The sequence below is a fragment of the Lottia gigantea genome (assembly GCF_000327385.1).
Source record: "Lottia gigantea unplaced genomic scaffold LOTGIsca_27, whole genome shotgun sequence".
NCBI classification, from domain to species: domain Eukaryota; kingdom Metazoa; phylum Mollusca; class Gastropoda; family Lottiidae; genus Lottia; species Lottia gigantea.
The window spans coordinates 217,678-241,129 of record NW_008708846.1 but is presented as its reverse complement, the minus strand read 5'-3'; the positions used below and the strand labels follow the sequence as shown (position 1 = coordinate 241,129).

Genomic DNA, 23,452 nt, shown 5'->3' with positions numbered 1-23,452 from the left:
CTGATTTTCAATAGGGTTTATCCTTGTGTGATAGCAAACACTCATTTTAAGTTTCGTCAAAATCCGTCAACAATTATCCCTTCTAGAGTGTTTACGAGCTAAAAATTGAACGCGTTTTCACTAACAAGGGCAATAACTCATACTAAATATTTTTCGATTTTTCTGATTTTCAATAGGGTTTATCCATGGTTGATAACAAACACTCATGTCAAGTTTCGTCAAAATCCATCAAGAATTGTTCCTTCTAGAGTGTTTACGACCTAAAATTTGAAAGCGTTTTCAAGAACAAGGGCAATAACTTATACTAAATATTTTTCGATTCTTCTGATTTTCAATATGGTTCATTCTTGGGTGATTACGAACACTCATACCAAGTTTTGTCAAAATCCGTTAAGAATTGTGTCTTGTAGAGTGTTTACGAGCAATTGTGGACAAACGGACGGACATAGGTGACGGCAATATACGCCCCCCATTTCATGTGGGCGTATAAAAATTGGAATGATAACATTGCAATGACCTTCTTCTGATTTTAAATAGGGCTCATTCTTGGGTGATTATAATATCTTGATCATATTATGATCTGTGTTTAGCGGATTGGGGTCGAAATGTGGAAAAAACAGAAAGTAAAAAAAAAAATCGGATTGTGATCGGACTCTAAAGTTTGATCTATGAGTATTTTTTTAAAAAGGTTAATTAAAATCATTCAGAACTAATTGTTAATTAAGCAGTTTGACGTAGTTTTGGTGTTTGGCTTTATAATGGTTGAAACCTTTAGAGAATTAGGCATTTATTTTACTTAAATCCGTACAGTAGTTGTATAACAGCTTCCATAAAGCATAACGAACTTTAAAAGTTTATGTAATGTTTTTAAATAGAAGTTAAAACTTTCAGATACTTTAAGGGACACATTTCTCTAGATTTTGGTGTGTAGTTGTCACAAATTTGAGCAAAAAACTTTTTGACCCACAAAAAAAGCAGAATATCCCTTTAACATAACAATAAAGAACTGGAAGCATCTGGAATAAAGTTTTATACAGTGGAGCATAAGGTAATTGCAGAATTTGACAAAAGTAGAAAAAAGATAGTGGACCACAGCCATATACGCCCACCAGGGCATGCGGATGGTAAATACGAAACATCCATTTTAAGTTTCATAAAAATCGGTTGAAAACTAAGAGAGTAATAGCATATTCAAGATTTGGGGCAAGGGCAATAACTCTGCTTCTAACGGTTGAAAATAGCTCAAATTCGAACTTGATCTTCGTTTTATGAATATATATACACATACCCAATTTCATTTGATTCCATCAAACAATCTAGTTTTTAAAGCGTTTACAAGCAAATGTTGACGGACGGACCGACGGACGGGGGTGCTGACAATATACGTCCACATAAAGAGATGTGGGCGTATAATGATGCAAGTGCATAAAAATCTTAGTACCTTTTCTTTGCTAACAACTTTAACAAGAACAGTCTACAAACTGGTGTGGGATCAATCACATTAGTGAACACACTCATTGGTTTGGTCTGTATATGTGTGGATGATGTGGATGTAGGACGTATATTTATAGCAATATATTCCATTAGCTTCTCTATCACTGCAGGTTCAGGAGGCTGATTTGATGTGAAACACAGTTTTGATACCAAGGCCATCAAAAATGAGTTACAATTCCTTTGAAAGTTTTTTATTTCATTTTGATCATCACTGAAAGAAAGGAAAAGAGTCATATAAAATAGTAATTATAACATCAAGCAAATAATGATAATGGCTTCACAAAGTCAAGTTATTTGTAACACAAACTCCATTTTTTCCTTTAAATGTGTGTTTGAGGAAAACCATGCTTTCTTATCAGCAATTTGTTGTTGTACCATACTTGGATAACTGAATATGAAGGCCAAAAATAATCTTAGAGGAAAGTAGGTGGAGCTTAGATATGCTACAACATATTCATAGTGATGTTAATGCATGACTGAAGCTCCACCCCTTCTTAAAACAAAAATTTTGACTTGCATGAGCTTCTATTTCATTGGATAGAACGGTAATGTGATCAATGCCGTAATAAGTTCAAACTGTCAATCATTTTATTCATGTTTCAAGTCATATATACCATGTGTCTTACTCATTAAAATCATCCTAACGTGAAAAACCGTGGTATATATTTTACAAAGAAATTCAAATTAAATTTAAATAAATGCAATAAAATGGGATTTAACATTTAAGTCCTCCACTCTGAGGTAATGAAAATTCTTGCCAAGACAGTTATGCTACCAAACATTGGTTACTTTTTTTTATTAGTTTTTATTTTTAAAATGGCCACTTCAGTAAGAGTCTAACGACAGCCCTCTTCAATGTTCTTCAAAAACCTTTGCGACCTAACCTGATAAGCACCGTGTCATTAAATGCCAGCGCTGGAGAGAGGCTGTAGTTAGACAATAACTGAATTAGTTATATTAAAAATAAAAGCGAATGAAACAAAACCCGAAAAGTTTGGTCTAATCTTAATTAGACTGGCTAGTAATTCACTTCCAATTGTAAGAGATCTTCCAAGTGCACAGCCGCCACATTCTTTACCCATCTAAACGACTATTTCCATGTCAATCCCTTTAAAGATGGGTCCCCTTATTTTCATTTATGAAAATGCTAATGCTTTTAATAATATGAATAGAAACTAGAGGTGTTCTTATGACTTGGAAAAATACCAGTTTGTCTCACAATTCCACATTTAATTCATAATTAGCTCAATTATAAGAAAAATACCAGAATTCCAATGAGTGACCGATCAAGAAAGGTCAAAAAGTCTTTTTTTGTTTATCCAGACCGTACAAACACAGATATTTATGATTGGTTATATGCAATAAGAACATAATGATATGATTAAGAATACATGACAATTCATTAGAAACACCAGTTAATCAAATAGTTTTCTTAATATGACACTAAAAAATAAGGAAACCCATCTTTAAGCAAATTGAATTAAAAGATAATCATTTCTAACACTATCTCATTTAGTTTACAACTCACCTGTCATTAGACCTTTGTATTTGATTATCAAATTCTGAAGGAATCACTTTCTGACACTCAGGACAAACTTTATATACATCTTTTCTAATATCATTATAGCAACTATCACATACTTTATGTTGGCAGGGTAATTGCAGTGGGGTCGATTCAAATGGATTGCCACACTTTGAACATTTTCCTATATCTCTACAAAATGAAAATATTTTAAGGGTTTAAAATGCCTTTTTGGGAGGCCGAATTGTTTATTTGCATTTAAATGTAGTTATTCACCAGATATTTAAAGCAAAATTAACTATTCAGAGTATTTTTCAGAGTATTTGGATACCCATTAAAACAGGTCATTGTTATGTATGATTGATTTCCTTCAAAATTATGAATCTTTACCCTAAGTGATTCCCACATGAAAAATACTTCCAATCTGAAGATAATCATGATAGATGATCAGTGTCAACAACTACTAGCATTTCTTTCGAAAATTCATAGCTTAATACAAAATTATATATTGATTAAAATATCTATAAAGAATCAAAGTTCTCATACTTACCCTAACAACTTTTTCAAAACTGAACTATTTATCATTTTAAGGAATTTTTCAACTTTTTGCAAACATTCAATTTTGTGTAAGTCAGCATTCTCTGTCAATTGCTGAAATTTTACAAAACATCAAGAAACCGAAGTTCACTAAATTGAATCAAAATACTTTTTATTAATTCCTTTATCGTATTTATTTACATACAGTTCTAAAATCACTTGGCTATGGTGCATAAATACATTAAGGTTAATAAATTTAGTTACAATAATGTTTTATTACTTACCATCCATAACATTTGCCATCTTATAGATTGATCAGTTTTCTTATTAGATTCAGATGAAAAATGTTCTATGAAAAGTTTTATAGTCATTATTCTGGTCCACAAGCATCTGTAATATACATATTTAGGCCAATTTGCAATTATATAACTTATAGTAAATGACAATCTAAATATGCTATTAACAGTAAAACAAGAGGTTGCCTAGCAAGATACACCCACTTTCCTGATACATTTTCCTATCTGTGTCAAATCATACCAAAAATCTAATTTAGAGCAAGATATTGTTGATTTAAACATATACACATTATTTAATTCTGACATAAACTGTCACCTCTATCGCCAACAAATTTTGATGCGTTTTTTCAAAGGCAATAACTCAAATTCCGTTGATCGAAAAATTGTCAAATTCAATCTTGACTAAGATCTCATCATCATAAATGATCATACCAAATTTCATTTAAATCGGATAAAAACTGTACTCTCTAATGTGTTCACAACCAAATTTTGATGCGTTTTTCATAAATCAAGAGCAATAACTCAAAAACCATTCATCGAAAGATAGCCAAATTTGAACTCGTCATTATTATAAATATTAACCAAATTTCATTTAAATTGGATGGAAACTGTAGTCTTTATTGTGTTCACAAACAAATTTTGACGCAATTTTCAGTCAAGGGCAATAACTCAAAAACCATTCATCGAAATTCGAACCTGTCCAAGATCTCATCATTATAAATATTCACACCAAATTTCATTGAAATTGGATGAAAACTAGTCTCTAATGTGTTCACAACCAAATTTTGACGCATTTTTCATGAGTCAAGGGCAATAACTCAAAAACCGTTCATCAAAAGATCGTCAAATTCGAACTTGTCCAAGATCTCATAAATATAAATGATCACACCAAATTTCATTCAAATCAGATAAAAACTGTTGTCTCTATTGCGTTTACAAGCCAATTGTGGACAGACGGACGAATGGACAGGGGCAACGACAATATAAAAAGATAGCTTGCCAGGCTTGGTTGGAATTGGAACATCTGATGGAACAACAACCAACATCAATTTTAAACTTTAGTCATACATTTCTTTTAAAATCTGTAATTTTTTTTAGGGTCAAACCCTTATACAGAAAAATTCGTTTTTCACAAAATTTTATCACAATCTGTTATATATTGTGTTATGTAGAATGTATACAAATTAGAAGCTGAATGTTTTTTTTTTTTTAAAAGATAGCGTTGCTTAGCCCAACAGAAGCTTTGATTGCGAGTACAAATCATTGTTTGTTGCCTGTAGGGTGAGCGTGAGCCAATTGAGAACAGACGGATGGATGACAATATGCTTCCATACTATGTGTGGGCATATAAAAATCAAAAAAGATTTGTTGTTTGAAGATTTGCAAAAGAGTGAAAACACTAAGTTAGACATGATATTTGGGTGAAAAATGATCAGATCATCACAAAAATCGATATGGATCATCTTCATAATGACATTGACATACAAAATAAAAATCAAAAGAATCCATAAAGAATTGTAGCCTGAAGAGTGAGTATGAGCCAAATGTGAACAGACGGGGACCGACTACAATATACAACCACATTATAATGTAGGCATATAAAAAGGCGTATAAAAAGTGACTGAAATTCATATCAAATATTTTTTTTTTTTTTTACTTCATTAGGATTATCCTTGTGAGATGATAACATTTTCACCAAGTTTAATCAAAATCAGTCAAATATAATCCCTTCTTGATTGTTTTCGAGCCAAAAAATCAACATTTTGTCAAAAATATTTGATGTTTTTGATTTTCTGAATTGTTTTATTTTTCATACACTTCATCCTTGGATGAAAATTAACAGGTTCGCTTTTAATCAATCAAGAATCATGAATTGTTTTTTCTGAATTTCAACAGGGATCATTCTTGGGTGATTACAAACACTCACACAAAGTTTCGTCAAATTCTGTTAAGAATTCTGCCTTCTAGGTTGTTTCCGAGCAATTCAAGATCAAGGGAAAAAACTCATTCAAAGTATTTTACGATTTTTTAAATTTTCAATAGGGTTCATCCTTGGGTCATTACAAACTTTCTTACCAAGTTTCGTCAAAATCCGTCAAGAATTGTGCCTTATAGAGTGTTTACGAGCAATTGTCGACGGACCAACGGAAGCACAGAAGGATAGACTGACATGGGTGACACCAATATAAGCCCCCATATGATGTGTATAAAAAATGTAAATGAAGTATGTGTTGGATTCTAAACAGTGTTATAGATAACTTGAATTGAGCTCCACAAACTGGAGCTGTGAACTGACTACTATAATCCAAAAAGGCAGAAATTAAATATACCTTATTCGCAGAAGGAATTCTTTACAGATTGGTGAATATTCTAGTCCATTCTGTTCTTCAGAACTATCTAAGATTTTCTCAGTAACTGTTAAATATTTACATGCTCTTTCAAACCATTCCTTTCTTCCTTCTGGTGAAGTCAACTGTTTTTTTTCTGGTTCTAAACTTTCTAACAGTATTGACAGAGCCATGACATCAATTGTCTAAATAGGTTGAAACAAAAAATGATATTTTTAGATTAAAACCTTTTTTTCGGAAACTGACAAAATAACAGTCACATGAGAAGGCATACATCTACAGCAGGGGTTTTCAACCTGTAGAGTGAGCACAAGCCACAGATCGATTGATTACAATTCCAAAACTATTTGTGGGTGTATAAAAAGGTTGAAAACCCCTGCTACTGCAGATTCCAAAAAAGATCTAAATCTAACATCAACTCCCATTATCTCACTTAAAAATTTTGATACATATTAATCTTATAAATTCAGAGAGACATAATATAGAATCAACAGGTTGTTTTCATTTTAATTTTTACATTTCTTTGTGTCTCTTCTCTGATGAAGGTAGATTTTTACACATATTACGTCAGAACTTGAATATTTTTTCTGTTTTTATTTACTTTTTTACCAGCTGCATTGTTTCAATTCTATTAAGACCTTGATCCCATCTGAAATGTTCATAAATTCTTGAATAGTTAAATTTTTGTATTTCATTTTTAGGTTGTTGGTTTCGACTGTGGGCGTGTTATCTTAAGTTTTATCTACTATTTCTCAACATACATCAGAATATTACTCTGTTTTATAATATACTTACCATTACTCTGTTGTCAAGTAATGGATGTCCACCATTCTTCTCTAGTTGTTGTTGAATAATTCCTATCACATCAGGATAAATATAAGCTATCTCTATTAATTGTTGTATTCTAATTTTAGTTATTAGATATACATAATGTACAGCAACCAAAACCTCACAAATATCCATTTTTTCAGCATAATATTCACATTGATTTAAAGCAGTAATCAATAGTTCCATTATTACCTACAATTAAAAAGATAATTACTCCATCAATTTCCATCATTTTGTACCTTTGTATAATTAATTGGTTGAATTATCATTTTATCTAATTTCAAGTCAGAACATAAGAAAATACCTAGCATTTCCTGACCATTAATTTCATTTTCTTAATGAAGTATTTGTTCCATCCTAGGCCTGTATATTTGGGGAATAAAACCCTCCCAACCTCGAAATCAACAAGTGGTTGCCTAGCAAGATACGCCCACTTCCCTGTTACATTTTCAGTATATGAAGGGCAGTCACCAATCTGTGTCAAATCATACCAAACATCTAATTTGTGCAAGATATTGTTCATTTAAACAAAAAAACAAAAAATTCTGACATAAATTGTCACCTCAATCATGTTCACAAGCCAACAAATTTTGATGCGTTTATACTAAGTCAAGGGCAATTACTCAAATTCCGTTGATCGAAAAAGCGTCAAATATGAAAATTGTAGTCTTTATTGTGTTCACAAACAAATCACGACACGTTTTTTCCTAACTCAAAAACCATTCAACGAGAGATCTTGTCCATATATACATGCATACCAAGTTTCCTCGAGATCAGATAAAAATTAGTCTATTGTGCCTACAAGCCAAATTTGACGCATTGTATTAAGTCAAGGGCAATAATTTTCAATAAGGAAAGGGTGATTCAACCAAGTTTCTTTAAAAATCTATTCAGAATTGTTTTCAAGGACAAGGGCAATAAGTCATATTAAATGTTTTTCGATTTGTCTGATTTTCACTAGGGTATATCCTTAGGTGAGAACAAACAATGATACTAAACTGAATCAAAATCCATCAAGAAACCAGCTGTCACAACACATTTTCAAATTAAAATTGAACGCGTTTTCAAGAACAAGGGCAATAATTCAAATATTTTTCGATTTGTCTAGATTTTCAATAAGGTTCAACCTGAAGTTATAACAACGATTCACACAAAATTTTATCAAAATCCATTAAGAAACCAGCTCTCTATTGTGTACACAACAAATTTTCACAAACAAGGTCAATAACTCGTGCATACAAGCAAAATTTAACGCGTTTATACTAAGTCAAGGGCAATAACTCTGAAACTATTCATCCAATTATTACTAATTTCGAACATGACCGAGATCTCAATATATACATGCATACTAAGTTTCATCAAGATCAGATAAAAGCTGTAGCCTCTATCAGGCATAAAAGAAATGTTGTATGGATGGATGGACGGGGGCGACGGCAATGTATGTCCACATTTGAATTGTGTTGGTTTTGAACTCCCTGAGGAAGTGTGTTTTTAGAGGAATAAATGGTTTATTTTGACTGAAGTTTTAATTATTTAAAGCCTATCTTCATTCTGTCAAAGCTTCATAGTTTTTTACAACTGAGATCACAATCATCTTCATGATTGGTTTTGTTCAACTCTTATTGTTATTTGGAATTTACACATTTCCATGTGGGAGTATAAAAACTGTAGCCTCAAAATTCCGATCAAAATTCAATAAATTCAGTTGAAAACTGATACACATCCACATAAGCCTACCTTTTGAAGACTTTCATTGAAATTACCATACTTCATCTGAATAAAGTCTCCGATATAAGATATGTACATGTCTTTTTTTATTTCATCTGTTATATTCATATTTGTAAGAAGAGAAACTAATTCTTGATCACAATTTATAATGTCAGATGCATGTTTAACAATGTCACCACCTAAAAAAGATGAAGATAATTTTGTGTAATTAATTAGAATCACACAAAAACAGACACAGCAATGAGATATATAAATATAATTTTTACATACATACCCTCACAAACATGTCTATTCAATTATACCCTCACAAACATATCTATTCAATTATACCCTCACAAACATGTCTATTCAATTATACCCTCACAAACATATCTATTCAATTATACCCTCACAAACATATCTATTCAATTATACCCTCACAAACATATCTATTTAATTATACTCTCACAAACATGTCTATTCAATTATACCCTCACACATAATTACATCAATCCAATCAGACTCTAAAGTTTATTTCGATCTCAACAGATAAACCAGACAATTTGTTTCAGATACACAAGATAATTCCTTTCCAATCAGACACACAAGATAATTGCTATCTTATAGAACACACAAGATAATTTCTATCTTATCAAACACACAAGATAATTTCTATCTTATCAAACACACAAGATAATTTCTATCTTATCAAACACACAAGATGATTTCTATCTTATCAAACACACAAGATAATTTCTGTCCTATCAGACACACAAGATAATTTCTATCTTATCGAACACACAAGATAATTTCTATCTTATCGAACACACAAGATAATTTCTATCCTATCAGACACACAAGATAATTTCTGTCTTATCGAACACACAAGATAATTTCTGTCCTATCAAACGCACAAGATAATTTCTGTCCTATCAGACACACAAGATAATTTCTATCTTATCGAACACACAAGATAATTTCTATCTTATCAAAACACAAGATAATTTCTGTCCTATCAGACACACAAGATAATTTCTATCTTTTCGAACACACAAGATAATTTCTATCTTATCGAAAACACACAAGATAATTTCTATCTTATCAAACACACAAGATAATTTCTGTCCTATCAGACACACAAGATAATTTCTATCTTATCGAACACACAAGATGATTTCTATCTTATCAAACACACAAGATAATTTCTGTCCTATCAGACACACAAGATAATTTCTATCTTATCGAACACACAAGATAATTTCTATCTTATCGAACACACAAGATAATTTCTGTCCTATCAGACACACAAGATAATTTCTATCTTATCAAACACACAAGATAATTTCTGTCCTATCAGACACACAAGATAATTTCTATCTTATCGAACACACAAGATGATTTCTATCTTATCAGACACACAAGATAATTTCTATCTTATCGAACACACAAGATAATTTCTATCTTATCGAACACACAAGATAATTTCTATCTTATCAAACACAAGATAATTTCTGTCCTATCAGACACACAAGATAATTTCTATCTTATCAAACACACAAGATAATTTCTGTCCTATCAGACACACAAGATAATTTCTATCTTATCGAACACACAAGATGATTTCTATCTTATCAAACACACAAGATAATTTCTGTCCTATCTGACACTCAAGATAATTTCTATCTTATCAACACACAAGATAATTTCTATCTTATCGAACACACAAGATGATTTCTATCTTATCAAACACACAAGATAATTTCTGTCCTATCAGACACACAAGATAATTTCTATCTTATCGAACACACAAGATAATTTCTATCTTATCAAACACACAAGATGATTTCTATCTTATCAAACACACAAGATGATTTCTATCTTATCAAACACACAAGATAATTTCTATCTTATCGAACACACAAGATGATTTCTGTCCAATCAGACACACAAGATAATTTCTATCTTATCGAACACACAAGATAATTTCTATCTTATCGAACACACAAGATGATTTCTATCTTATCAAACACACAAGATAATTTCTATCTTATCGAACACACAAGATGATTTCTGTCCAATCAGACACACAATATAATTTCAATCCTCTCAAAAATTTGATTAATTTCCTTATTTTCAGAAAGATCTCATAGGATTTAATTTAAGCCTTATAAAAAAAAGTTTATGCAATGATTGTTATGCATTATACATTTTGCACTTCTCTTCTATTATAGCACTTACGGTAACAGGGTACAAATTATGCATAGCAGTTTTTTGCTCTTTGGGCCAAAATTGAATAGCATTTTTAACTTTTGAGGGGCGATTTCTTCTGTGATAGTTGAAATTGTATAGCACTTTTTTAAAAATATTTGTTTAATGTTTAATAAAAGTTATGAATAGTATCACTGAATTATATAATTCTTGATTTTATCAATTTTAATACCAGTGGAAAATATAAATACAAAAGAAGTAGACCTTAAACTCCAAATGTATTTGCACATTCCTTTTGGCACTTGAGTAAATCTAAAAAATCTGTCATCATAAATAATGCACACTCAGGCCTACATGTTTACTTTTTATAATATTTCTTCAATAATGGCTTTTCTTACTCCTGATATCTTCAATGTTATTGTTGAAGTGATGAAATACTTGCATTTGTCATATTTATTCCCGTGACATTATATTTCTAAATTTTCAAGGTCGCGCAAGTATGATTCTCGATTGAGAAAAGTTCAAACCAACCGATTATATTCAAACCTCGGGTGTGCGGTTTTTCTTACGGAAATGGATATTTAAAGTTTTTATCATTTTGTCGCAATTAGGAGAGTTGTATTTGTTTCCACCACGAAGGCCATATCCAAGCTGCTCTACTCTATCTCTCCGAAATGTCGTCTGCTATCCACTTCAGTATAATATTCCTTATTTAGCATGATCTCTGACTACGATACTATTTATAGTAACAATCATGCCTCCTTTGATTCTATGCCGACTTTTAGTCCTCGAGAAATTTACTAAAAGGTGCAACAAATTAACGGATCATTGCTTCAGACACCAAATTTTATAATGAGTTAATTTTCATTTATTATTAGAAAAAATATTATGTATCCCAAAAAAACTGAAAATTGTATCGCAAACTGCGATGCCATACCACTTATTTTGTTCCCAGGGTAAGGTGTAAAACTCCATTCATTTCATTTCTAAAGCACTTACCTTGTTCATCTTCAGATTTATACTCTAAAGATGTCAAAGTCTTCTCTATCAAATCAACATACAGCCAGGAAAAAGGAAAACTAGATTGAAAACATCTCTGTCCATAGCCTGTGTTGTTTACAACAAATTCATTCAAAACTTCAGAATTTTCTCTTGAAATGAAATTTGAATATTTCAAATCTAACAAGTTGTTTCTGTTTAGGATATCTAACCATAATTTCTCTTTCCATCCATTGGTTTCTTTAATAATATCCATGTTTAAATTCTTATCCAATAGGGCTACAGTTCCAGCCAGAATAGGTGTGATCTTTTCTTCAAAATACTGTCCAATAGCCCGTCTGTAATAAGATAATATCATAAAATATAATGGAAAAGTTGCAAAGCTCTTTTACAATTGAATAAAAAGAACAAACCAGATGTAAAATCCTAGATATTTTGACAATAAGGACCAATCGCAACCTATTTTATGATACTAAATTCGTAATCTACAAAGTTAGAGCATTGTATTATTATCATTTGAAGGGTTTGAAAATCTAATCTCAATTAAAATTTGGGATTGGTTGGATTAAGACTATGTACTTTAACATACATTTTTTATAACTTTTACAATGTTCTAAAACTTGGTCCACTTGACATTGAATGACTCATTTAATATAACACAAATTTCAACTACTTGTTTACCATTGCAAATTGCATAAAAAGTAACATATAAGTAAAATAATGCTTGAAAACAGATAGGATGTACAGAACTACAAATTAGATTCTGACCTGAAGGTTCCTGTTTTTTGAATCTTATCTGATTTACAAACTTCAGACACTAGCCACCTGCTAGACACTTGAGAACCACCTCTTTCATTCTCCTTCTCCATTAGTAACCGACTTACAATGGATCTTATTCCTTTACTGAATTCACTTTCATGTCCATGATCTATAATATTATTTCAATTTTACAAATCACATCAAAGTTCAGTAATTACAAAGTAAACAGACAATTCTACCTACTTCACCAGACGTGATATACAGATGTGTTATTGTTCTGTTTTGGGCCATCACATCTACATATCACTTTGGAACCCCATAGAGCCAGAAGAAGTGCATACTTTATAAGCAACTACAAAATCATTTTGTTTTATGTGCAAAATATTTAAAAAAATTTCTCCTCAGATGCATATTTTTTTTTTTTACTGGGTGGCTGGTATGTTTCAATTGTTTTACACTCTGTTAATTATTATAGCACTAAGCATTCAGTATTTCTTAATCCCCTTTAAATCAAATAATACATTGGTGTTATATGAGTGGTCATGCCTTGGAAAGGAATTACGAGTGGAGAAATTTTTACAATACGGCATTAAGTATTGTACAAGATTTGGGACTTGTTCTCGACGGCTGATGACTTCCCCAACAATATGGATTCTTACCTGAATAGACTAGCAGAATGGGTGAAAAAACTTCAAAATTGGTTTACCTGATAATTTATAAATATATGGAAGCAATGATAAAACTTGCAAGTAAAAATCTAACCTTTAAGAAGTGTAATCAATATTGAAACTCGTTGAGTTGGTCTGGATAGTGTATCATTATTATCTTTCACACGACCAACAGCTGCTTGGATACATGACACGACTTTAGAATGAAAATATTCATCTGTTAAATACATGTCACAACCATCATTTTTCCTAACATCAGAATCTTCAAGACTTATATTTATAGATTCCAGCTCCAAACCACTGTCACTAGATGGACTGGCCACCATTTTTTCATAAAGCGAATCTTCCATGTCTTTCTCCCGCTTGAATAATACTGCTACAGAATTCTGCTTCATTTGCATCAAATTGGCACCAATATTAGCAATGGGACGAAGATCGTCTATATGTAAACAATGCCATTTACCACCCTGTAAAGAATAGATAGTTTTTTACTTAAATTTCGAGGCTTATTGTCAGATCATTTTAGAGGATTTTGTCAGAACAATTCAGAAGCTTGTTGTGAAAAAAGTCAGACAAGTTCAAAGGCTTTTTGTCAGAAACATTGTCGGAACAATTCAAAGGCTTTTTGTCAGAAACAATGTCAGAGCAATTCAGAGGCTTTTTGTCAGAAACAATCAGAACAATTCAAAGGCTTTTTGTGTTAAACAATGTCAGAGCCATTCAGAAGCTTTTTGTCAGAAAGAGTCAGAACAATTCAAAGGCTTTTTGTCTGAAACAATGTCTGAGCAATTCAGAGGCTTTTTGTCAGAAACAAACAGAACAATTCAGAAGCTTTTTGTCAGAAACAGTCAGAACAATTCGGAAGCTTTTTGTCTGGAACAATTCAGAAGCTTTTTGTCAGATCAATTCAGAAGCTTTTTGTCAGAAACAGTCAGAACAAAGCAGAAGCTTGTTGTCTGGAACAATTCAGAAACTTTTTGTCAGAACGATTCAGATGATAATATTTCACATTGAACATAGTTTTTTGACGACTAACAGATATAGTTGGTAAACATACAGCTCATCCTTCATAAATCATCTGTATCAGTAAATTACACAGACATGAGCAACATATTCCCTTAAATATTTGCTTTACCTGAGAATAAAATGGAACTCAATTTAAATGTTGTCACTGTCTCAAATGTCATTAACATTGTCATGTGCAGATATGATCAATATAGAAAGGTTGTGGTAACCATCAGTGAGAATGTAAGAACTGTCCAGAAGTCAAAACAAGCTGAAAACAAGCATTTTCAAGGAGTAAAGAAAAAGTTGATACAACTATATCCATCCAAAATACACTTGTTGTAAAATATATATTCCAGTAATATAATGGCCAGAATAAATTCTGGATGGATAACCGTTTTCCTTTTTTGAAACTTTACTAAAAACACGTCAAGTAGTAATATTGTTTTTGATGGATTTTACCTGATAACCAGTAAATTGTTGTTGTGTCATTCTATCAAGTTGAACTATGAATATTACATGATAATTATTTAGATACTTCGGTAAATTATCATCAACACAATATTGAGCACTCTTTACTAAATTTGTAGTACCACCATGACTGTCACATTGTATAATCAATATTTTATTCCCCTCAGTACAGCTCTGACCAAAATTTCTATAAAAGATTGATATAAATATAGTTAATATAACATACATCCACAACATAATTCAGAAATAATAATATTATCTTTTTTTTTCACAAAACTTTAAGCCTGGCACAAGCTATCAACACAGACAGATATAATTTGTCCCCCTTGTAGTAAAGATGATAGCTTCTGTGTGTGGATCAATTTATTTAATAAGATTGTGGTCATTTTGTGGTTAAAGTTTGTTTGATAAAATATAAAGTTTGTTTGATAAAATATAAAGTTTGTTTGATAAAACATAAAGATTGTTTGATAAAACATAAAGTTTGTTTGATAAAACATAAAGATTGTTTGATAAAACATAAAGATTGTTTGATAAAACATAAAGTTTGTTTGATAAAACATAAAGATTGTTTGATAAAACATAAAGTTTGTTTGATAAAACATAAAGATTGTTTGATAAAACATAAAGATTGTTTGATAAAACATAAAGTTTGTTTGATAAAACATAAAGATTGTTTGATAAAACATAAAGTTTGTTTGATAAATCATAAAGATTGTTTGATAAATCATAAAGTTTGTTTGATAAAACATAAAGATTGTTTGATAAATCATAAAGTTTGTTTGATAAATCATAAAGTTTGTTTGATAAAACATAAAGATTGTTTGATAAAACATAAAGTTTGTTTGATAAATCATAAAGATTGTTTGATAAATCATAAAGTTTGTTTGACAAAACATAGAGTTTGAGATCGGACCCAAAGCCGACATTTGCTTATCTTTTTTTTTCACAAAACTTTAAGCCTGGCACAAGCTATCAACACAGACAGATATAATTTGTCCCCCTTGTAGTAAAGATGATAGCTTCTGTGTGTGGATCAATTTATTTAATAAGATTGTGGTCATTTTGTGGTTAAAGTTTGTTTGATAAAATATAAAGTTTGTTTGATAAAATATAAAGTTTGTTTGATAAAACATAAAGATTGTTTGATAAAACATAAAGTTTGTTTGATAAATCATAAAGATTGTTTGAGATCGGACCCAAAGCCGACATTTGCTTGACGTTACTATGCAAATTACATCATGAAGAAAACCAACGCTCTAACTGACTGTGCTATAGAACAGTATAGGATACCTTATAGCACAACACATGGGTGAACATTCCAATAAATAATCTGCTATAGAAAACTAGAGTAGTCCAATAATTCAGAATACCCTTTCTCGGGAATAAACAAAATTTTTTTTTTTTAGCAGATCTCGTGTTTTATCACATTATCACATAAAAGAATATTCAACAAGTAAATGCGTAGCAATATACGCCCACTTCCCTGATAAATTTTTAATATATCAAAAGCGGTCGCCAATCTGTGTCAAATCGTACCAAAAACCTAATTTGTACAAAATATTGTTGATTTAATCAAACACACAAAATTTCATAAAATTTTGACATAAACTGCCAACAAATTTTGTTGCATTTTTACTAAGTTAAGGACAATAACTCAAATTTCACTCATTGCAAAATCGTCAAATTCAAACTTGACTAAGATCTCATTGTAATAGATGATCACACCAGATTTCATTAAAATCAGATGAAAACTAGTCTCTATAGTGTTCACCAACCAATTTCAAGTCGAACTTGACCAAGATTTCATCATTATAAATGATCATAACAATAATTTCATTAAAATCAGATGAAAACTGTAGTCTCTATAGTGTTCACCAACCAATTTCAAGTCAAACTTGACCAAGATTTCATCATTATAAATGATCATAACAATAATTTCATTAAAATCAGATGAAAACTGTAGTCTCTATAGTGTTCACCAACCAATTTCAAGTCAAACTTGACCAAGATTTCATCATTATAAATGATCATAACAATAATTTCATTAAAATCAGATGAAAACTGTAGCCTCTATCCAATCCAATTGTGGACGGACGGACAGGGGCGATGACAATATATGACAACTAAATGTGGTTGTATAAAATTGAAAGTTGTATTTACTTGATTTGTTGACAGAATTGTTGTTCAGTATCAAAGGACTGCAGATTTAATAACAGAATATTTCTGAGTGGAAGTAGAAAGGCTTTTTTTTCTTCATCTGTTAATAAAGTTGAATGTGTTGTTATCTAAAAAGAACAAAATAAGTTTCTGGGTCTCAATACATTCAGATTCTTGGCTTTCTTCATCCAAAATGAATAAATCCACATGTACTTGGACAGCTAAGTTAATTCTGTTGATTGAGTGTTAAGTGACGACACATAGGCTATTCATTCTCTAATGTAACTTGCTTCTGTAATCAGAATGACTCAGAATATGATGAATATACAAACATTATATCTAATTTTATAATTTGCACACTATAAGACAACATCTCAAGGAAATAATAATACTGTATATTCAAATATTTGAAAACATCAACATTTAAAGTGATCTAATTCCTACCTATTTTTAATCATATTCCTTACAATTATTTTTGGAATAAATCCAAACTGGGCAGCCCTTGACCCACTGGTAAAGGTTGATCGACAACATTGACAAAGTGACAAAGTTTCATAATTTGCTAAGTGAAACAAAGCACTAGTCTTAAACAATGAATTGTTATGAATTACCTGAGCAAATAATGTGTTTGAACCTTGGATCCTTGGTAAAACATAGGAAAATATATCAGTATGTTGTTGTTCAACAAAATAAACATGATTCAAGAAATCTTTCTCTGCTGCTATGGGGCTGTTCTCTGCTTGTAAAACAGCTTCAGGGGTACTGCACCATAACAATTCTTTCTTACATAGTTCAAATATCTAAAACATGTTCCAAGATGAATAGATATACTGTTAAAGAGATCTACAGAGATAAAGTCATCTGTATGTTTACTCTACCACCTGATGGTGCTCATTTTCATAATAAAAACCTGGGTCGTCTATAATCAGATTAAAGAGATACAGATAGAAATAGAAATTGAATTTAAAGGACATATCCATATGAGCAAAAAGCAGTTTTAGCTCACAGTATATCTTTAACATTTTTAGCTCAGATTGACCTTTTTAAATGAAATCATCCTTGCATATAGTTGCATGTAAGACTATGGATATTTATGAATTTCAAATGACTTGTTAACACTGACCATAACAGGACAATTGACACAATTCAATTATAAGAGCTATTTTGTGTAATATGATGAAATGAGAAATATAATAACTCACGTTTTGTTGGTCTGAATCATTCCACAGCTTTAAAACAATGGCTGCTGCAGCATCAGAATGATAACCCATGAAAGCTTCTTCTACTTTTCCTTTATCTTTATTTCTTAAATAGTATCTACTAAACAACAGACTTGATTTTAGTAACAATACTATTTTATGTTTGACTAAGACTGAAACGTTACACTGATAAGCAAAAAATGTGGTGGTTCCTGATCATCAGTGCTATATCTTTATGTAAATGTAGATTCATGTTACGAGAATACTAACTAACATTCGGTTCATTTCATGGACGATATTTTCGGTCAGTGCAAATAGTTTTTCTCAAAGCTCATTAAAAGATAGTGGACCATAGCCATATACGCCCTTCACGGCATGTGGATGGTAAAAACGAAACATCCATTTTAAGTTTCATCAAAATTGGTTGAAAACTAAGAGAGTAATAGCATATTCAAGATTTTGGGGCAAGGGCTATAACTCTGCTTCTAACAGTCGAAAATAGCTCAAATTCGAACTTGATCTTCGTTTTAAGAATATGTATACACATACCGAATTTAATTTGATTCCATCAAAAAATTGAAGCAATTGATGTTGATAGAAGCACTTACTGTATAGAGGTTAAAGGGCGATAACTCCTCAAAACTGACGTAAGAGGCCTAAATCTTGAAAAAGCCTTAAATTTAATCAGAAGTAAACTAAACTCTCTCAAACCTTTCGATTTAGGTCCAATAACATCCATTTTAAGTTTCATCAAAATCGGTCGAAAAAGTTTTAAAGTAGCTGTATTTTCTTACCTCTCAGTTTGAGACAGTTTACTAGCCCAATCTTTAAGCTTTTGAGTAACCTCAGCCTGTTCTTTTGTCATTATATTATCAAGTGTCAGAAAGTGTTTCTCTAAACGATTTATCAGTGGAATTGGAAACTTTTCATAAACAACCTTCTTTTCAGCGACAACAATTAGTCTAAAATATAAAAACAAATAATAATTTAAAGAATGGGGCAAAACTGACTGATATGAAAGTCACAAGTAGACTCATTAAAGAGCAAAGATAGTTTGCCAGGCAAGGTAATATACGCCCACTGAGAGCTTTGGTTTTAAATTGAAATATTTGGCAGAATAGTAACAATTACCAGTATGAAATATTCAACCTTCAGTCTTACACTTCTTTTGAACTTTTTGGGGCGATACTGAATAAGATTACAAAGTTTCGTAAAAATCTTTTCACAGTTGGGTCTTCAAGAGTGTTTACTGACTAAAACTTGAACGCATTTTTAAGAACAAGGGCAATTACTCATACTGATATTTTTTGATTCTTCTGATTTTCAATAGGGTTCATCCTTGGTTGATAATAAACACTCATACACAGTTTTATCAAAATCAGTCAAGAATTGTGTCTTGTAGAGCAATTGAATCCTTTATACAAAAATTACTGTAGAACAAAAGGTTATAAATTTCATAGCAGCTTCAATCTATAAGATAGCTTGCCAAGCAAGGTAATAAGATACCCACTGGCAGCTTTGATTTTAAATACAAATATTTGGCAGTACAGTAACAATCACCAGTATGAAATATTCAACTTCAGACATAAACTTCTTTTGAACTTTTTGGGGTTATACTGTTCAATATTACGGAGTTTTGTTAAAAATCCAACAGGAATTCTGCCTTTTAGTGTTTACGAGCCAAGAATGGAATGAGTTTTCAAGAACAAGGTCAATAACTCATATAAGTAACACTTCTTACCTGAAGTTTTTATGTACACGACATTTGACACGATGTGAACCTAAACCTAGATCAACGTATCTTTCACCGCCAAATTTTGCATAATACTGTAAGAAAAGAATATACAGAGTATGTGAGACAGCATCATCACAATGTCAAGGTATTAGGCACTCAGTGTTATAGACCTACTGAATCCAGAATGAGGCTGATAATATGAACAAAAAAGGGTAGCATTGTTTGTTCCAGTGAAATTGCCACATTTACGTCTTTATTGCCTCCTCAAAACATATCATTTTTTACATCATTAAAACCGAATTGATAAAGATACTTTCAGATGAGGTGTACCCCCACACATATTTGAGAAAGGGCAGTTTTTTCTCATTATTGATATTGACATCATTTATCATAAATTGGGTCTACATTCTTCTGTAAATCAAAATATAAGTTTTGACAGACAGTAACAATTAATTAAACACAAGGCCATATTGTTTACAGTCTTTTTTTGATGAAAAAAACAAATAATCAAAAATTTAATGTAAACAATACAGTTTTGAACTCAACTTGAAAGCTGTAATTAAGAGGTCTACTACATTAACTCATTTTGTTCAAAGTACTTACTTGATTTAAGGCATCATATAAACTTTCATATAAATTCTCTAAATTTAACAATATAACTGTATTACCAGTTTCCATACAGACTTTAATTCTGTTGATATTGCGACAGACCTGAGTTAGTAACAAATAAAAAGGGTTCATCACAATATGAAGAATGACTCAACACATATTAGACTCTACTAGGCATATAGTCTTGATGGTAACCTTGAGTGTCCTCACAGCAAACTGCATTGGTAAATGATTTACTATTTTTTTTACAAGAATTGAACCAATGTACAAAACCAAATTCAGTTGAAAACTGAAAAAAGTGGCGAACGGAAAGACATGGTTGTAAACAATATTTGTCCAAACAAAGAGTACAAAACACATTCTAAATTATATAACCCTGTCACATCGGACAGCAACAATTTGCAATCTTACACCAACATGAAATGTACAAGTGGCGGTCAAACGTGACGAAAACTAGAAAAAAAAGTCCTTAAAAATTACAAACTTAAAAACAGTCGACCTCATTCCGTTAGTTATGCGACCATATTGTGTTCTATTGATATTACAGAGACATTACTATGTCTACTGCACTTTTGTACCGCTCAACAGATGTTACAAAGCTTTTGAACGACTCTCCTGATCTCATGGCGTTTTCTTTGCGTTTCAGAATAGATCCACGAACCTTTGTTTTAAACATGTCCTCAGAAACACGAATAGTGACGAAAATTGCACAATTTTCTGTCCCAGTAGCAGTGCATTAAGAACCTTTCTGGTGTGACGGAGCCAATAGCTATTTTGTTTTTAATACAAATTAGAATTTTACTTACTTGTGTATATTCCTGGTCTCTTGGAAAACTTGAACCAAATATTGTTTGAACACGATGTTTCTGCAATATTTGTTCTTGTAAAATACCTAATGCACCATAGTTTTCTGTCAGCAGAAGCAGATATCTGCTATCACTAAAATCAGATATTTCAAAGGAATGATTTTCAGTTACATTCAAGACTCCTTTACATACAAAATTTGTCATAAGTTTTTAACTAAAATTAAAAAAAAATAGTATGCCAAGAATAGCAAGTTAAGGTTTTGAGTTAAGAAAATTGAATGAAATTAAACGAAACTTAATGTCGTTGGCTGGATTTTTACAAAATTTTCACAGGTTTCTTCATAATAAAGAACTAATCTAGATACTTATTTATCTATTATATTTAAATGACATTTGGAAGTAGGTAGAACATTCCATGCTTGATAAAGATTCCTGTATGTGAATTGAAAAGTTGCAAAATTAAATTAAAGGAGTAGTATATCCATAATAGTTGTCTTTGCTGAACTTATTTATCTGCCTAATTTGCAGCTGTGGAGCAACACCTAAATTTAAAGTTGCGAATTTTTGAGCAACTTTTGGATTCCTTCTTGAAAGGTCAACACAAAAAAATATTTATAGCTAATATTGTCTATTCATTACCTTTGAGAACTTTTTCCAAACAACCCAGCTTCTATCAGTCCCAATGCACTACAATCAGGATCATTTTCATGAGGCTGAAAGAACATTACACTCAATTTTGCAATATACCCAAAATATCATGGCAGACTTAATCTTTTAAAATACAACTTCAAACTGTATAATTAAAAAACTAAACTAGAGCCACATGTGGCACAGAGTGGGACTTTGAACCAATTTGCTAGAGAATCTGAAAAACCCCCTAGGTCACATGCTTGACATCAAATATGAAAGTATCAGCAGATTGCATTGACCTTGTTACGGGGAAGGTCAACAAAGGTCAAGGTCATAAAAACTTTGAAAATGTAAACAGTATAAAACCATCACAAGGTAAATGTGAACGAACGGACGTGGGTGACGAAAATATATACACACCCCATTTTATGTGGGCGTATAAAAACTGTAGCCTCTATTGTGTTCACAAGCAAATTGTGGAAGGACGAGTGGCCAGACAGGGACAACAACAATATAAGACCACATTATAATGTGGGCATATAAGACCAGGTCTATTGACTGATAATTAACATAGCACAACTCAAATGAAGATATTAATGGCTAGAGTAGATCACAATGTCACCAAAGGTAAGGGTCGAGATATATGTCTTGAAAGTTTTTGATGGCGTGTAAAACCTAAAGTAGATGTCAAATATCAAAGATGAATGTATGAATGGACAACCAAGAGCAATAACCTTTGACATTTTTTTTTGTAAATCGTAAATCCTGTTCCTTTTTTAAAAGTAAAAAAGACCAAAGAAACTTACTCTTTTTGCAAATTGGCCAAAATATTGACCTTTTTTATGGCAAATTTAATGGATGATGAGAAATGGATACATTGCATAACAAAAATTTCAAATATAGAAGGTAAATGTGAATCTATACTGGATGTGCCATGCCCACTCCATAAATGGTGTTATGTCTGTTATCATGTGTACAATGTTAATTTATGTTCAAACCTCTACAGTTATTAGATCATGAAATATTTGTAGTTTCATGTTTAGGACTTGGGTTTATACAGCGAAAGTCAAATTACTCACAGAATGTCTCTTCCAGTCCGTTAAAACTATATAAGGCAATGGTGAAGGAATAAATAAATGAGTGCAATTTTTAGTTAGAAATGCTTCTATCTTGTAAGGGGAGATAACATATATTATTACGTTATTGTGGTATAGTGGTAGATTGTTACAAATTCTCTTGAGGGAGCTCCATCATTTCTGGAATTGCAGGAACCACAGGCATCGGAAGAAGAATTGGAATGTCTCAAATGGAAGTCCCCGATGCACATAAAAAGGCTGGAAAACCTCTTTTCAATCCCTTCATGTCAAGGGCAACATAATAGGTTGACCAATTTTAATACATCCAATGTCTCATGACTTATGAATATAAATAAACATATCAAGTTTGACAGTAGCCTTTATCACATTCACAG

The 23,452-nt window shown here is 31.4% G+C and overlaps 1 protein-coding gene across 1 annotated transcript in view; it reads right to left on the bottom strand.

Annotated features, from left to right (window-relative positions):
- Positions 1-23,452, bottom strand: part of LOTGIDRAFT_232244 (hypothetical protein) — a gene marked incomplete at its 5' end in the record, with an annotated part of 88,511 nt that overhangs the window by 30,319 nt on the left and 34,740 nt on the right. Inside the window, 19 exons of the mRNA XM_009056213.1 lie at positions 1,442-1,705; positions 3,023-3,208; positions 3,567-3,667; positions 3,838-3,943; positions 6,180-6,382; positions 6,993-7,217; positions 8,763-8,932; positions 11,940-12,277; positions 12,708-12,867; positions 13,461-13,833; positions 14,834-15,029; positions 17,006-17,130; positions 17,614-17,802; positions 18,205-18,319; positions 18,996-19,163; positions 19,943-20,028; positions 20,540-20,647; positions 21,352-21,484; positions 21,991-22,064. Coding sequence (XP_009054461.1) covers positions 1,442-1,705; positions 3,023-3,208; positions 3,567-3,667; positions 3,838-3,943; positions 6,180-6,382; positions 6,993-7,217; positions 8,763-8,932; positions 11,940-12,277; positions 12,708-12,867; positions 13,461-13,833; positions 14,834-15,029; positions 17,006-17,130; positions 17,614-17,802; positions 18,205-18,319; positions 18,996-19,163; positions 19,943-20,028; positions 20,540-20,647; positions 21,352-21,484; positions 21,991-22,064 — 3,320 coding nt within the window. The remainder of the gene's footprint in view (positions 1-1,441; positions 1,706-3,022; positions 3,209-3,566; positions 3,668-3,837; positions 3,944-6,179; positions 6,383-6,992; positions 7,218-8,762; positions 8,933-11,939; positions 12,278-12,707; positions 12,868-13,460; positions 13,834-14,833; positions 15,030-17,005; positions 17,131-17,613; positions 17,803-18,204; positions 18,320-18,995; positions 19,164-19,942; positions 20,029-20,539; positions 20,648-21,351; positions 21,485-21,990; positions 22,065-23,452) is intronic.